At 43.3% G+C, this 16,673-nt stretch overlaps 1 protein-coding gene across 6 annotated transcripts in view; it reads right to left on the bottom strand.

Annotated features, from left to right (window-relative positions):
* The window catches only part of pias1b (protein inhibitor of activated STAT, 1b), a 170,851-nt gene that overhangs the window by 22,937 nt on the left and 131,241 nt on the right, over positions 1–16,673 (bottom strand). For all 6 annotated transcript variants that reach the window (XM_038814871.1, XM_038814869.1, XM_038814873.1 and 3 more), the window contains 3 exons: positions 13,527–13,632; positions 7,495–7,568; positions 3,680–3,840 (listed from right to left, as the gene is read on the bottom strand). In XM_038814871.1, coding sequence (XP_038670799.1) covers positions 3,680–3,840; positions 7,495–7,568; positions 13,527–13,632 — 341 coding nt within the window. The remainder of the gene's footprint in view (positions 1–3,679; positions 3,841–7,494; positions 7,569–13,526; positions 13,633–16,673) is intronic.

The following is a 16,673-nucleotide window of genomic DNA, read 5'->3' as shown; positions in this document are numbered from 1 at the left end:
CTCTTCAATTTTACACGCTAATCTTTTATGTGAGACTTTGTCAAAAGCCTTCTGAAAGTTCAAATACACCACATCCACTGGCTCCCCTTCATCAATTCTACTAGTTGCATTCTCGAAGAATTCTACATTTGTCAAGCACGATTTCCCCTTCTTAAATCCATGCTGACTGGGTCCGATCCTGCCACTGTTTTCTAAGTGCTCCGCTACAAAATTTGATAATGCATTCTAGAATTTCCCTCACTACTGACGTCAGGCGTCTCCCCGTAACTCGATCTTTTATTTATCAAGAATCTATCGATCTCTGGTCAGCACGGTAGCACAGTGGTTAGCACAGTTGCCTCACGGCACCACGGTCCCAGGGTCGACTCCCGGCTTGGGTCACTGTCTATGCGGAGTCTGCACGTTCTCCCCTCGTCTGACTGGGTTTCCTCCGGGTGCTCCGGTTTCCTCCCATAAGTCCCGAAAGACGTGGTTAGCTGAATTGGACATTCTGAATTCTCCATCAGTGCACCTAAACAGATGCCGGAGTGTGGCAACTAGGGGATTTTCACAGTAGCTTCATTGCAGTGTTAATGTAAGCCTACTTGTGACAATAAAGATTATATAAAAGACACTCAGCCACTTGGCCTCCACAGCCTTCTGCAGCAATGGAGTTCCACAGATTCATTATCCGCCGGCTGAAGAAATTCCTCGCATCTCAGTTTTAAAGGATCGTCCCTTCAGTCTGAGGCTATGCCCTTGGGTCCTAGTGTTTCCTACTTGTGGAAAGATCTTCTCCACGTTCACTCTATCTAGGCCTCTCAGCATTCTGTAGTTCCTTGGATACGGGGCCCAAAACTGCTCACACTATTCCAAATGGGGTCTGACCAGAGCCTTATACTGCCTTAGCAGTACATCCCTGCTCTTACATGCTAGCTCTCTCAAAATGAATGCTAACATTGCATTTGACTTCCTAACGGCTGACTGAACCTGCATGTTAACCTTAAGAAAATCCTGAACTAGGACTCCTAATTCCCTTGTGCTTCAAAGTTCTGAAGCCTTTCCCCATTCAGAAAATAGTTTGGTGCCTCTATTCTTCCTACTAAACTGCATAACCTCACACTTTTCCACATTGTATTCCATCTGCCAATTCTTTGCCCACTTTCCTAGCCTGTCCAAGTCCTTCTGTAGCCTCCCACTTCCTCAACACTACCCGTCCCTCTACATATCTTTGTATTTTCTCCAAACCTAGCAACAATGCACTTTTTCCGGATCGTTTATGTATATAAGTGAACAGTTGTGGTCCCAACAATGACCCCTGAGGAACACCACTAGTCACCGTCTACCATCCTGAAAAAGGTCTCTTTATCCCCACTCTGCCTTCTGCGAGTCAGCCAATACTCTTATGCCAGTGAATATCCCCAAAAGCGCTATGTGACTCTACACTTCCCAGTCAGGAACAGTACTTTGCTGAACTGGGATGATCCGGGAGACACTTTATTCCTCTCTCCCAGAGGTCTGGCAGGGCATGGGAAACCAATGGTTCAGTTTAAACAAGAATGTTTCCAATTCACTGACATGGTAATTCACTAATATGGTGCATCATTGTCTTTTACTTTTGATGTGAACTGTTGACTCTTTTTGGCTTTTCAGCTTGCATATTTCCACAGGTAGTTAGTCTTAAAATAGTCTTTGCTCCTTTCTACAACTTTCAGTTCTCCCGAAGGAGCGGACTCACGCTGGGCTAGAGTTCCCCATTAGGGGCACTGAATCTCTTAATGTCAGCCAAGTGGTCACTTTTGCACAGCTGAAAGGCAAAATTAAATGAATGAAAATAATATTTTTCTTAAAAAGAGCTACCACCAGGTAGTCTTACACAGACACTCAATAGCAGGTATGAAAAAGCAGATGCCATTTTTTGACTTTCCCCACAGCCAGATGACTGGATAAAGCAGAGCACTGACAATTCAAACATGCTGCTGAGTAAAATAAAATCCACTGACAAGCTTGGGAGAAACTGCTCCTAATTAAAAGCCAACATAAAAATTATTATTTTCCCGCCCCCACCTCCAGTCGGAAGTGCAGTGGGCAAGTATTTTGTAAAACAATTCCTCACTGGACAAACCAACCTGCTACCTGGGATTTAAGCCAGAAGACATTGAGCCTGAAAGCGTTTAAAAACTGATCCTTGGATATAGACGCGATGGGTCGAAGAGCAAATGAAAATGAAATGAAAATCGCTTATTGTCACGAGTAGGCTTCAAATGAAGTTACTGTGAAAAGCCCCTAGTCGCCACATTCCGGCGCCTGTTCGGGAAGGCTGGTACGGGAATTGAACCGTGCTGCTGGCCTGCCTTGGTCGGTTTTAAAAGCCAGCTCTTTAGCCCTGTGCTAAACCAGTGCAAAAGGCTTCAGTAGAGGGTGGGGATGATTAAATACCAAAGATGCCTTGGAACAAAAGGCGAAGGGAGTAGCAGTTTTAGCAGTAAAGAAACAAAGCATAAGTCCAGGGTAGAAGTTAATAGCAGATTAAAGATCAGCTCTGTCTGAAAGCAAAGACATGATGCAAGCCTGATACTTGGGGGCAATAAATTTCAAAAATGAGGACAAAGTTCATGGTCTGAAGCTGTTAAACTCAATGTTGAGTCCAGAAGGCTGTAAAGTATTTAATTGGCAGATCCAGCGGCACCTCATGTTCCAATTAGGCACTTTCCAACTTTCTGGGCTCACCACTTCGAGTTCAACCACTTCAGAACATTAACTCTTTCCCCATCTTTAATTTCCCCATTCCATCAAGTGTCATTTTGCATCTGATTTTCATGTTTTTGCTTTCAGCCAGAGCGCTGACATTTATCCTGCTATTAACACCTATTCTGCACCTATGCTTAGTTTCTTTACTACCACCATTACCAGTAGCTTTGCCGTCTGTACGGTTTTTGATATTTAATCTCCCTCTAGTTTATCCCTGACCCACCTTTTGTTCCACCTGATCCATTCTCCCCATTTCCAAACAACTTAAAGCTCCACAACATTTCTACCTCTCCAGTTCAGAGGAAAAAAGTCATTGGACTTGAAATTTTAAACTATATCTCTCCACAGATGCTGTCAAGATTTTTCTCCGCATTTCTTGTTTTTATTATTGTAAAGGCAAGCTGTTTGCTAGAGGGGAAAAAGGCACTGATTTTCAGTTTCAGGTCATGTGAGAATATATACAGTTTAATTTAATTACATTAACCACCAGGACAGGTAACAGAATGGGTAGAAACACCAGAGGAAAGCTAAAGCTGCAAATCAGCCTGCAAAACAACGTTCTTCTTGATTTTGGGTGTTGCACACAAGATGAACTCTGCTGCTCGAGAAACAACTTAATGCAAAATATGTTCAAACTTCACCATTTAACTGGTCGGTGCGCCTGAACAAATCGCTTTGGTTTGGGTAATACAAATACCTACGCGATTCTAGTAATAAATTTAACAGCTTTTCTTTAAAATGCAAGCGAAGGATACCGTGTCTCCCTACAGTCCTCAATTTGGACATCCAACCTGGCAACAAACCACTTCTCACTTGAGGCGACGTTCAAAAACAAGAGTAGCTCAATAATTTCACTTTGCAATCCAAAATATCTTTCAAACCAAGTGACAATAACGAGAGGAAAAGCTTGGTATTTCCTTAGATTGAAGTTCTAACATAGTTTGCTTACCCATCAATAATTAGGTGCTCATAAGGACCTTTCTTATCACAGACTGGACAAACCCACGTTGGTTTTTTCTCATTCATCTGAATGTAAAGCGTTGCATCAAAACACTGGAGATGTGAGCAGGTTACTGCACGACACGGGATTGTCAACCGCATTTTGCCCAGCTGGAAACAAAAAACACATGGAATCTTGGTCAAATTATTTGGAAAATAAATACATTCATCACTTTTCAATAAACAAATGCTGAACTGCAACTTCACTCACATAAGACGTGCTGTGAATTGGACATATTAGCTATTTTGTTTCTGCTTCTGAAAGGAGTAAGAGACAGCTAGTTTAAAAGATTAAGAGTCCTTTTAAGTTATTGTTAGGATCTCAGTAGATGTTATAACTGGATGAGAAAATCCCAGGACGGAACCCTGGCTCAAAAGACTTACTTTTTTTTCATAAAACGTGAAGAAACAGAGTCACAGGATCGCAAATTAGTTTCAACAAGGAAAAACCTTTGAAATGTGAAGAAATTGGATGATACTACAATACACCATGAAATGAAAATCGCTTGTCACGAGTAGGCTTCAAATGAAGTTACTGTGAAAAGCCCCTAGTCGCCACATTCCGGCGCCTCTTCAGGGAGGCTGTTACGGGAATCGAACCGTGCTGCTGGCCTGCTTGGTCTGCTTTCAAAGCCAGCGATTTAGCCCTGTGCTAAACAGAATTGACATGAATTATAAAGTACATCTTAAGCTACAATGGTCTCATTGAAACGCAGTCCCTTTTAAGCACACAAGACGACTGTGGTCAAATATACTGCCCACTCTGAAACCAAGTTAAAGTCTGAATTTCTCCTCAGAAACTATCCCCCCCCCACCCTCGATGATTAGCATGAGAGTTTCCAAACTCCACTTTCAAGAACACACTTAAAATCTTCTCTCATTAGCATGCTTTCTCTTAGCAGTTTGCATTTTGAAGTCCAGACCAGGTTTTCCAAATTACACGAAAAGGCCTCCGCTCTACAATTATCAGCGAACACAGACCAGAATTTTTCACCACCTCTTTAGGATTTCTTAGTTTTGACTGCTGTGCAAACTGCTCGTACATGCTTCAATTTTCGATTCCCAGACTGCATTACAATGACATGAAATGTTAATCTACTTCTGAAGTCTGCTGTCCCACTTTAAATAGCTACCGCAATCGTCTGTTTAACTCGAAACACTTTGCTTTCTCTTGAATTCTTCTGAACAATGCCATTGTACCATTGTCTGGTTTATTAACTTCAGGTATCTTAAATGCTTCTTTCTATCCCAATTCCGCAGTTATCTTGAATTATATCTTGTTCCTTAGGAAGCTTGCATCATTGCAATTCCCTTGTCCTGTCCAGTTTCTTGGGGGGGGGGGGGGGGAGGGGGGGCACGGCACGCCTCAAAGTGTCAACTGCCCACAAATTGAGCTAAAACTAAAGCCTAAAGCTTCCCTACCTTACAAGACCCTAGTTGCTAAGCAACACCAAAATACTTAGGCCTTTTGTTTATTTTTTAAAAATAAATAAATTTAGAGGACCCAATTTTTTTTTTGCCAATTAAGGGGCAATTTAGCTTGGCCAATCCACCGATGACCCCTTTAATTGCACTCTTATCTGATGTTTTTAAGTTTCCGTTGATTTTTGTTATGTTCGGGCAGTGCCCCTAACAGGAGCGGCCCTTTTTTTGGCTTTGTCCCTCAGTTCTTTCCTCTCTTCTGTTTTGCTGGTGGACCTCAAAATAGTGGCCAACCCACATAACCTGCACATCTTTGGGTTGTGGGGGTGAAACCCACTCAGACACGGGGAGAATGTTCCTTTTGTTTATTTTTCACACCGTAGCTCACTCTAAGCACAATAGAAACACCGTTGAAACAAAACCAACCCCCATACATACATCACCTTTCTCCAGGCACAGAAACATTAAATTAAACCAACTTGAAACTATACCTTATTTCTGATGTTTACCAGTACAAATATAAATCCCTTAAACTACCTTTGTTTCTCTACCACTATTAGAAGAAAACCACAACAGAAGTCATCATATATCGAAGGTAACAGGCGGCGGTTATTTGTAAATCCCAATGCTTTTTTAAACAAAAATTCTACTTTTTTTAAACTGAGTACCCAATTCATTTTTTCCAATTAAGGGGCAATTTAGGATGGCCAATCTACCTAGCCTGCACATCTTTTGGGTTGTGGGGCGAAACCCAAGCAAACATGGGGAGAATGTGCAAACTCCATACACAGTGACCCAGAGTCAGGATCAAACCTGGGACCTCGGCGCCGTGAGGCCACAGTGCTAACCCATTGCGCCACGGTGCTGCCCAGTAAATTCCAATGCTGATGCATGATGTCCCAAAGGAAACCCCACCCAACATTGCCTATTTATCAGGTGCTGACATGTTTTTCTATTTGCTCATGGTTATAATCATTTTGTAAACACAAACCTAATCCATCTATGGTTGTTACAACAACCTCTGAACACAGCCACATGGTGGGGAAGAGCGAGAAGGGGGGCACCTCAATGTTCCTTGAAACAAAAGGTAACCCATGGCAATGGATGAATAAACCTGAGGGGTAATGTAGATAGTCAGGTGTAGTAGTGAATGGACCTCCACATTAATGCTAAACTGTCTTACTTGGAGCAAATAGAATAGGGTCCAGATGTTTATAATGGAACATCAGGCATCAACACGTAGAGTATGCACAAAAATGGGGGCAATGACAGCTGTTGCTTGGGTGTTACATTTTCCATAATTTCCTAGCGCATCCTCTGCCATCTTGAATTTTATTTACTTTGGGCTTCCTGGTGGGTAATGGTGCCACACAATGTAACACAAGTGCCAAGCTAGACAGACCAGGAAGTCCCACAGTCTGTGCAATGTTTGTACTTCTTGGGTGGACCGCAACTATTAGCCTCACAGCTCCTGAGCTGAGGAAATGAAAACTGAGCTGAGGCTTCCTGTTGCCAATCAGAATCCACCGATACCTTCTGGTAAGTGTGCACGGAAGGTCAGAATAGTACAAGCTCTGTGATATCCTCCAGAAATTCGAAAACCCACTAGCATACACCATTCAGGCTCACACAGGAAGAGCAGCTATTTGCACCCCTAGCATTCAGGGAATTGCATTGTCTTGTAAGCCAGCTGCTTTGGAGAGGGTAAAAATAGCAGGGAGGGAAAGAAACAAATTTTCATTTTGAACAACTTGGTAACTTTATTTCTGTGAAGACTGGACATGGGGAGCTGCTGATGCAGTGAAAAGTTATAGAAAGCAATATCTGGTGGTGTCATGTAAGGGCACGGGGGAAATTCATTTGAGGTAACGGGGCAAGACGAAGAGAAAGAATTGCACCAATACAAATTGCTATGCATTAATACATTGTTACCAAAGTCAGAAACTCTTTTCACAACTAATGGAGTGGAACTTTTTAACCTTTGCATGTTAAGTACATTGAGGATTTTTTATTTCACAGAAGAAATTAATAGTAGAATAACAGCATCATTCCAACCCGGAATGTGAATTTTCTGTATTACACATTTGCATACGTTTAGTACCTCTACATCAGCAAATCCACAACAGCTTTTCAAAACATCAAGCTCAAAATCAGAATATATGCTGTACTTTAAGCAGTGACATTATCAAATCTATAATTCACAGGTTTTCCCACAGCCAACTATCAATAAATCAGATTGGGAAAAATAATTTCTTCAGCCCCAGACAGTTAATAAGCACAGTGATTCCGAGGAGGAAGACAAGGCAATTTAATCATCAATAATTCAGATATGGCTGTACTCACAGGACATAACAGAGACACCCGCAAGCTGGTGGTGGCGATTTCGCTATCAGGATCAGCCGTTAACTTCTCTTTGACTAGGCAAGGAAGCAAATATATTTTTAAAATTACTTCAGACAACTGGTTATGTTGTATTTTAACACAAAACGGCCATTGCATTGATCTACAGATTTCCCACTCTGCAGAAACAGTGATTCTCGATGGGGTACAGTTGGACAAGAATTGATAACCCTTTATACTTCCCGCAAATGTTATTCTTTGTGTGCAAGTTGAGATAGTGAAATGCAGGTAGGTTTTTGCAACTCTCTGGCAATCCCAGCAAATTCCATTCTGCCCTCATGAGGCATCCACACGTGTACTTTCTAGCAGGAGCTATTGCACAGTAGTTGTAACATTGTAACATTGTAGTTATGCTACTGGACACGAGTTCAAATCCCTCTTCAGCAGCTGCAGAATTTAAATTCAGTTAAATAAATAAATCTAGAACAAAAGGCCGGTATAAAAAGATGTAAAAGCCCATCTGGTTCGCTAACGTCCTTCAGGGGAGGAAACCTAGTCTCCTGTGCTGTTGTTTGACACTCAGTTGTCAAGGTCAATTAGGGATGGGCAATAATTGCTGGCCTTGCCAGTGACAGCCACACCCTGTGAATAAATTTCAAATTAGAAGTATGAATGTTCGTTTATATTCCCTTCAGCAGAAACCAGGAATCAAATCTGGAACCTGCTGGCCTGCATGGTTTAGTGTCCTAATGCATGGAGCTCACTATTCAGATAAAGCCTGATTCCTCTAAACTAATCAGAAGGATCCATTGTATAGCTGTAAATGGGGTTTGCCTGTTTTGACAGATACACCAGTGACTTTGCTGCAATAAAAGCAGAAAATACTGGACAATCTCAGCAGGTCTGACAGCATCTGTGGAGAGAGAAGGGAGCTAACGTTTCGAGTCTGGATGATTCTTTGTCAAAGCTGGAGAGGATGGGAAATAGGGTCAGATTTATACCGTTGTGTAGAGGCCGAGGGGGGGAGGGGGGGGGAGAACGTGGGACTTTGTTTTCCTACAGTCTGAGTGAACAATATGTCTGAATCTAGCCAATATTCCCCATGTTGTCTTTTCCTGCTAGTCAAGACAGCACAAAACTGCTGCACATGATCTGCCTACATAGGATAAGGCCTGTAGGGCATACGGGAAATAGGAAGCTTCTGTCCATAAGCAACCCAAGTGACAGGCAATTCTCCTGCTAACTAAACATTGTAGGTTACAGCTGCAGATTACTGCAACAAACAGTTCCCTTGGCCCACCCTCTTTTCTCCTTCTAGACATTAATAGAGTTTGCCCCGTACAAAGTCAACTACACTTCTTAAAGAAAAAAAAGAGACTGGAAATTAAAGCACTCCAAGTAAAAGGGCTGCTAATGAGGAACAGCCATTGTCTCATTGCTTTCACACCCAGCAGCACTCCGCATTCCAGACCTAGCTGCCAAAAGCATGATGAATTTTTGACAAACATATTGCAGTTGAACAACATTCCGATCCTCCCCTCTGGTGGGAGACGGCAGGGCTGCAGGGTGGATGGAGGCAGGGAAGGAAAGCAGACAGATCAGTAGTTCACCTTTATCCTAATCTGCCTAAGGGAAGAAACACTTCATTAGCTGGGCATGATTTGCAGTGACTAGCTGCTACAGCACCATTACCCACTACCCTCCCCCGCTACAAAATTATTGTGCACAGACAATTGGGCGGCAGCCCCCAGATAAAGGCAACAGTATGGCACCTCCCACTCTCGGGTCAACTCAAAAGTGTAGGTCGTCCGAAAAGGTGGATCAAGCAAAAATCACCATTTATAGCAACCAAATGGGAGACAAATTATGGGTTTAACACAGCTTTTACTTACTATAATAAATGGGAAGATTAGAAATACAGCCAGAGACAGAGACTGCTCGACTACATTCAATGAGCAGGTTTCATTTGATGTCAGGCAAAGTACATTATGCTGCCGTTGTACTATGCTAAGACTCCCACTAGTGGCACCAAAGCTAGAAACGTAAAGTAACTTAATAGTATTTGCTAAGGCCGATATGTTTACTCTTAGGTTTCTGCAGACCACATACCAGCAATGGCCAGCTGGCAGCAACAGCATACGGCTTAACACAATTTACAAATATTAGGACAGCACACTTGAGAGGGGGAGGGGAGGCGGAAGAGTTCAGAGATAGAATGAGAGAAAAGAGACGCAGAATGAACATGAGAAAAGCAGCAGCAAAACAAAGCACAGGTCAAAAGGACTTAATTCCATGTTTGAAGCTGAAAGCTACATTTTTAATTAACTCTTTCCCCCAAACATCGAATGGGAAAAAGAAATCAATGATCCATGCATATGAGATAGCTCGAGTGTTTGGATGAATTTTCTATTGAGGTTTTTGGATTCAGCTAGGACAGCAGTTGGTACACCACAACCAGATTTGGCCCCAATACAAAAGAGGATTCAGGAAGAGAGGAGAACTAACCCCTGCTGGAAACTGCATGTATGGATACTGGAGGAAAACAGGCTCAAGCTCAGGTGTGATGCAGTTGACAGACGGATAAATCTGAAGCTTTAACACTCTCCACCGATGCTGCCAATCGTGCTGACTGTTTCCAGCATTTTCTGATTTTATTATAACAAGAAATCTAGGTTGAGGTTTCAATTTACCAAACTCGCATCACCATTCTGTCCTGAAGCTCTAGGAGCAATTCTCTAGGGTGGCACTGTAGCACAGTGGTTAGCACTGTTGCTTCATAGCGCCACGGTGCCGGGTTCGATTCCCAGCTTGGGTCACTGTCTGTGCAGAGCCTGCACATTCTCCCTGTGTCTGCGTGGGTTTCCTCCGGGTCCACCGGTTTCCTCCCACAAGTCCTGAAAGATGTGCTGTTAGGTAAATTGGACATTCTGAATTTTCCCTCAGTGTGCCCAAACAGGCACCGGAGTGTGGAGACTAGGGGATTTTCACAGTAACTTCATTGCAGTGTTAATGTAAGCCTACTTGGGCGAATAATAAAGATTTATTTATTTATTTAACTCACTGTTGAGGCTCAAATGTTAAAATCTGCCCCTTTGGGCAAGGTACCAGATTCATTTGATAGATTGCATTTGTGCAACTGTGGCCCAGCACCTTCAGGAGGAAACTTTTAAAACGGGAAGCAGCACACTATGTACTCTTTGATTTCACAAATTGCTACGTCTCTGACTGGCCTACCACGCAGGAGAAGCAGAGGTAGGGTGTATTGAGTTAACACTTCTTGCATCCAGAATTGTTAAAATCATATTAAGAAAGGTGATAGAACATAGAACAGTACAGCACAGAACAGCCCTTCGGCCCTCGATGTTGGCCGAGCAATGATCACCCTACTCAAACCCACGTATCCACCCTATACTCGTAACCCAACAACCCCCCCTGAACCTTACTTTTTAGGACACTACGGGCAATTTAGCATGGCTAATCCACCTTGCCCGCACATCTTTGGACTGTGGGAGGAAACCGGAGCACCCGGAGGAAACCCACGCACACACGGGGAGAACGTGCAGACTCCACACAGACAGTGACCCAGCCGGGAATCGAACCTGGGACCCTGGAGCTGTGAAGCATTTATGCTAACCACCATGCTACCGTGCTGCCCTTGGTTTTGGATGGTTTTGTAAAAACCAAGTACGTGACAAGAGTTTGACTTTTTAAGGCAAGTTGAGCGTCGACATGTGGAGTTTGTTGTAAATTCAAACTACAGAGATGATTGCAATGAGTGAATCAACTCATGCACTAAAAAGTAGTAAAGTGGGATGAACAAGTTTTAAGCAAATTAATCAACGATGCAACAGCTCTGTGTAACTTGATTTCGGGTGCATCTAGATCAAAGTAAAACAGAGCAGTGGAATCCGCTTCGTGGTCACGGGGAAACAGCAACGCAAATAAAACTGCTAAATATCGGTTTATTAATTGCAGGTTTTCTATCTGATCTTTTTTGAGCTGGAACCTTCATTTCCATTGAGCAGCAGTGATTTATAGTTTTAACAGCTTAACAGTGATTAACTAGATGCTCAACCTCCCCCATCAATGTGCTCCCACTATGGTGGCACTCTTAAATGTTGTACTTACTCCTACTTTTAGTTCCTCAATTTCAGCCCAATCCAGCAAGTTGTTGAGCTCTTCAATAGCAGAGCTGTATTGTAAACAGAAATCAATTCGCCTGATCAATCAATTGGTGATTGGGCAATTGGCCAAAATAGCAATAGTTGGATTCGACTGCGACATCAATAGGGTAGAGTCAGCAGAATAATCATATGCGTAAGAGCAAATACAATTTTGGTATACCCTAACACAAACATTTCAAAAAGCTTCTCAATTTGGAAAATGTTCAATGAGTGAGGTCTTCAAATTGGCCTAATTCTAGAAAACGTAACCAGCAATTTACAGCTTGAATTCCTGGAGTACCCCAACAAGGAGACAAAAACATCCAGGGAAATCTTCCAATGGGTCAGCAAGTTAGGACAGAATACAGAGCGTAACGGTCTCAGATTCTGTACCTAACCTCAACTCGAACACTACATTTCCTCTTTGGCTCAGCAAGGACAGGGTGCTGCATAACCAGGCACCTGTGGAATCACACCTCACGCTGAAGAAAGGAAGAAAAACTTGGAAAAAGTAAAAATTGAAAACAATAAAAAAAAAAGGTAGCGTTCCATTAATCCCCATCTCTTTTGGCTCACACCCAACTCATTTGCTTATGGGTGTGAGAGAATTGTGTCAATTCAAATAATTGACTTCTGTTCAACTGTAAACAACAGGTTCTATGAGGTTAGTTTCCAGAAATCGTTCCCCATGACATAATGTAGATAGTACGATAAAGCACCAAATAGCCAGTGAAGGAATAGCGTTTGGATCGCTGGTCAGTCCTCAATCAGACACCAAATTCGGCTGTAATGGGTCCCGAGGTTTTATAATCAGTCTGAGTAGCTTGGTGCCGGGGGGGGGGGGGGGGGGGGGGGGGGGGGGGGGGGGGGGAGGGACCCAAACCAGGATTCTACCAATGGTCACTTGTAAATTAGCCAAGCTAGGAATGGAGTCTTTAGGCAAACAACGCTAACAGAATCAGACTTGGCTATGACAGTCACTCGTTAGTCAAATTGCCTCACAATTTAACCTCACGAGAAAAATTAAAGACACATGGGGAAGGTTCTGCAGGGTTGCTGTCACCCAGAGACCCATCCCCCTTTCCCACCATCAGACTTTCAGAACTGGAATGAAAAGGGCAGCACGGTAGCACAGTGGTTAGCAGTGTTGCTTCACAGCTCCAGGGTTCCTGGTTTGATTCCCAGCTTGGGTCACTGTCTGTGCGGAGTCTGCACGTTCTCCCCGTGCCTGCGTGGGTTTCCTCCGGGTGCTCCGATTTCCTCCCGCAGTCCAAAGATGTGCAGATCAGGTGGATTGGTCATGCTAAATTGCCCTTAGTGTCAAAAAAACGCTTGGTGGCGTTACTGGGATAGGGTGGAGGTGTGGGCTTACGAGGGGCGCTCTTTCCAAGGGCCATGCAGACCCGATGGGCTGAATGGCCTCCTTCTGCACTGTAAATTCTATCATTCTGTGTACCCAGTAGGGAAGACGAGGGTACAAATAATTAGAGATACAGGGCAAAGTGACCTGGGAGAAACAAATTTATACTTTGATGAGAACCTAAGAAATAGGACAAAGTGTAGGTCAGGTGACCCTCAAGCTTGCTCCACCAGTAAATGAGATTGTGGTTGATCTTTGCCCTCAATTCCACTTTCTCGCCTGATCCCAATATTCTTCAATTCCCCTAGAGTCCAAAACGTGTGACAATAATAAACGCGATTGACCAATTCAGCATTTTTAATTATTCAGAAAAAATTATTTAATATAGTGGTTGAAACCAATACTGAACAGAAAGGAAAGAATGTCATGAACTGCATTGTGGGTTTCTAACACACAAAGAAATTGCCAAATTTGCCTATGCAAACATCTACCTGCCCACAAATTGTACATACTTAATGCTCTGGAATGGTCCGGGTTCCTTATTCCTTTTGCCCGCAGTCTTTGAAGCAACACTGCAGAAGACAGCTGTTTTACAAGGTAAACTGCCATGGAATAGTTCTGAAAAAAAATGTGCATGCACGTCAACTATGATAACCAGTTAACTGCATCAATGTTCAAACACATCATCTCCAAACATTGCAGTTAAACCATTTGGTCTCATCAAATCTAAATAATCATATCTTCCCATTAAACAACAAATTTGGAATTTACCTTTTTTTTCTGTACATTAACATTTTAAAACTGTCATGAAAAGACGACAAGCTGGCTTCACAGATTAAATATACCCAATGGTTTTAGTTATCTATATCCAATGATGGAAATGTCATTGTCCCATGTAGTGTTACATCATAGAGACGCGGTTGCAATTTTGATTCCTACTGTATCCAGCTGACAATATCACAGAATCACAGAAAAATAAAGTGCAGAAAAGGCCCATTGCGTCTGCACTGCAGCATGAAAGGCACCTGACCTGCCAATCCTAATCCCATTTGCCAGCACTTGGCCCATTGCCTCAAATGTTAAGACGTACCAATTGCTCATCCAGGTACTTTTTAAAGGATGTGAGGCAACCCCGCCTCTACCACCCTCCCAAGGCAGTGCGTTCCAGACCGTCACCACCCTCTGGGTAAGAAAAGCTTTTCCTCAAATCTCTCCTGAACCTCCCACCCTCACCTTTAACTTTTGTCCACTCGTAACCGACTTCAACGAAGGGGAACAGCTGTTTCCGCCTTCACTCTGCCCATGCCCCTCAATCTTGTACACTCGATCAGGTAGCTCCTCGGTCTTCTCTGCTCCAGCAGAAACAAACCGAAGCCTATCCAGCTCTCTTCATAACTAAAAATGTTCCATCCCAGGCAACATCCTTGTGAAACGCCTCTGCACCCGCTCCAGTGCGATATCCTTCCTATAATGTGGCGACCCAGAACTGCGCACAGTACTCCCGCTGTGGCCTTAATGTTCTAATATAACTCCAACAATAAGATTATTATTAACATGACTTCTTGCTTTTGTAATCTATGCCACGATTGATGTACCATATGCTTTTTACACCACCCTACCACCTGATTAACCTGCCCTTCTGCCTTCAGAGATAGATTTTACAAACACGCCATGGTCTCTTGTTCCTCAGGACTCCCAGTGTGGTGCCATTGATTGAATATTTCCTTGTCAAATTGCCCCTTCCAAAGTGTAACACGTCAAACTTTTCAGGATTAAATACTATTTGCCAATTTTTGCCTATTTGACCAACCCATCTATATCTTCCTGTAACCCAAGACTCTCAGCCTCGCTGTTAACAAGCCGGCCAATCGTTAGTGTCACCCGCAAACTTACTGTACCTCCCACATATTCATCTAAGTCATTTATATAAATGACAATAGGATGCGCAGCACAGATCCCTGTGTGCGCACTGGACACTGGCTTCCAGTCACTAAAGCAGCAGTCTGTCATCACCCCATTTCCGACAGCTCAGCCAGCTTTGAATCCACCCTATCAGGTTCCCCTGTATCCCCTGTGCATTTGCTTCTTTCAAAGTCTCCCATGTGGAACCTTGTCAAAGGCTTTGCTGAAATCCTGTAAACTACATCAACCGCACTACCCTCATCTACACACTTATTCACGTGCTCATAAAAGTCAATCAAATTTGTTAGGTATGACTCCCTCTGACAAGCCAGGCTGACTATTCCGGATCGAACGGTGCCTCTCCAAGTGGAGATAGATTCTCTCTTTCGAGATTTTCTCCATTAGTTTCCCCCCATTTCATTGACGTTGAGACTCACTGGCCTGTAGTGATTCCCAGTCCTCTGGCACCTCTCCCGTGGCCAGAGAAGAATTAATAATTTGGATCAAGGCCCCGCAACTCGTCTCTCGTCTCCCACAGCAACCTGGGACAAGATTTCTCCACTTTTAAGCCTGCCAACACACCCCAATACTTTGTCCCTCCCCTCTGAAAATTTGCTCAATAACCTCAGTCTCTCTCCTAGAGTTCCATATCTGCCTCCTCAGTCTCTTGGGTGAAGGACAGATGCGAAATATTAATTTACACGATACCAATGCCCTCTGGCTCCACCCAGTTAATATACTTATATAATATCTTGGGGGTTTTTTCCCTATCAGTTAGAGATTTCTCATAGCCCCTCTTTGCTCTCCTAATTGATTTCTTAAGCTCCAACCTCCACTTTCTTTACTCCGCTAACTTGATTTGCTCCCTTGTACTTATTAAAAGCCTCTCTCTTCCTTCTCATTGTGTCCTGAGTATCTCTGGTCAAACAGGGATCTCGAGCTTGTTACTCCTTCTTCTTACCTGGAAGGAACATGTTGGGGCTGTACCATCCCCATTTCCTCTTTGAACACACACCACCCCCCCCCACCCCCCGTTCTCTGTAGATCTCCTCACCAGTAACTTGTTCCAATCTACCTGGCCAGATTCTGCCGTTATTTTACTAACGTCTGCTCTCCCCCAATCCAAGACCTCTTTTTGCAATTTTGTCTTTCAAGTGAAGCAACATTTCACTTGCACCTCTTCAATTTGGTCTACTGTATTCACTGCTTCTAATGCTCTCGATTCTCCTCTACATTGGGGAGACGAAACGCAGACTAGGCATCCAGCTTTGCGGAACACCTTCGTCGGGCCCGTAAGCATGACTAATGTTCCGGTCGCTGCCATTTCAACCCAGCAGCTTGCTCTCGCGTCCACATGTCTGTCCTTAGCCTGCTGCAATGCTCCAGTGAAGCCCAACGCAAAAAGGAAGGAGCAGCATATCATCTTCCGATTAGCCACATTACAGGCCCAGGACTCAACAACATTGCCAACATCTTCAGACTGTAACCTTTCTCCTCCATATTAACCTTTTTTAATATATATCCCAAACATTTTTTTGTCCCAATGCAAAACTCTCCTCCCCATCAGTCCATCTGTCACACCCGTTCTTAAGTTTTTTCTATATCTTTGTCCAATCTCTCCTCGCTCCCACTAATCACTAACCTACTACTCTGTTCCACTCCCTTTAATACAGTACATAATCCAACATATCTCGCTCTCTCTTTAGCTCTGAATAGTCAAAACCAACTTGAAACATCATTACAAGCCTACTTCAAAT

The sequence above is a fragment of the Scyliorhinus canicula genome, chromosome 12, assembly GCF_902713615.1.
Source record: "Scyliorhinus canicula chromosome 12, sScyCan1.1, whole genome shotgun sequence".
Taxonomy (NCBI): Eukaryota; Metazoa; Chordata; class Chondrichthyes; order Carcharhiniformes; family Scyliorhinidae; genus Scyliorhinus; species Scyliorhinus canicula.
This window is presented reverse-complemented; position numbering and strand designations above follow the sequence as displayed.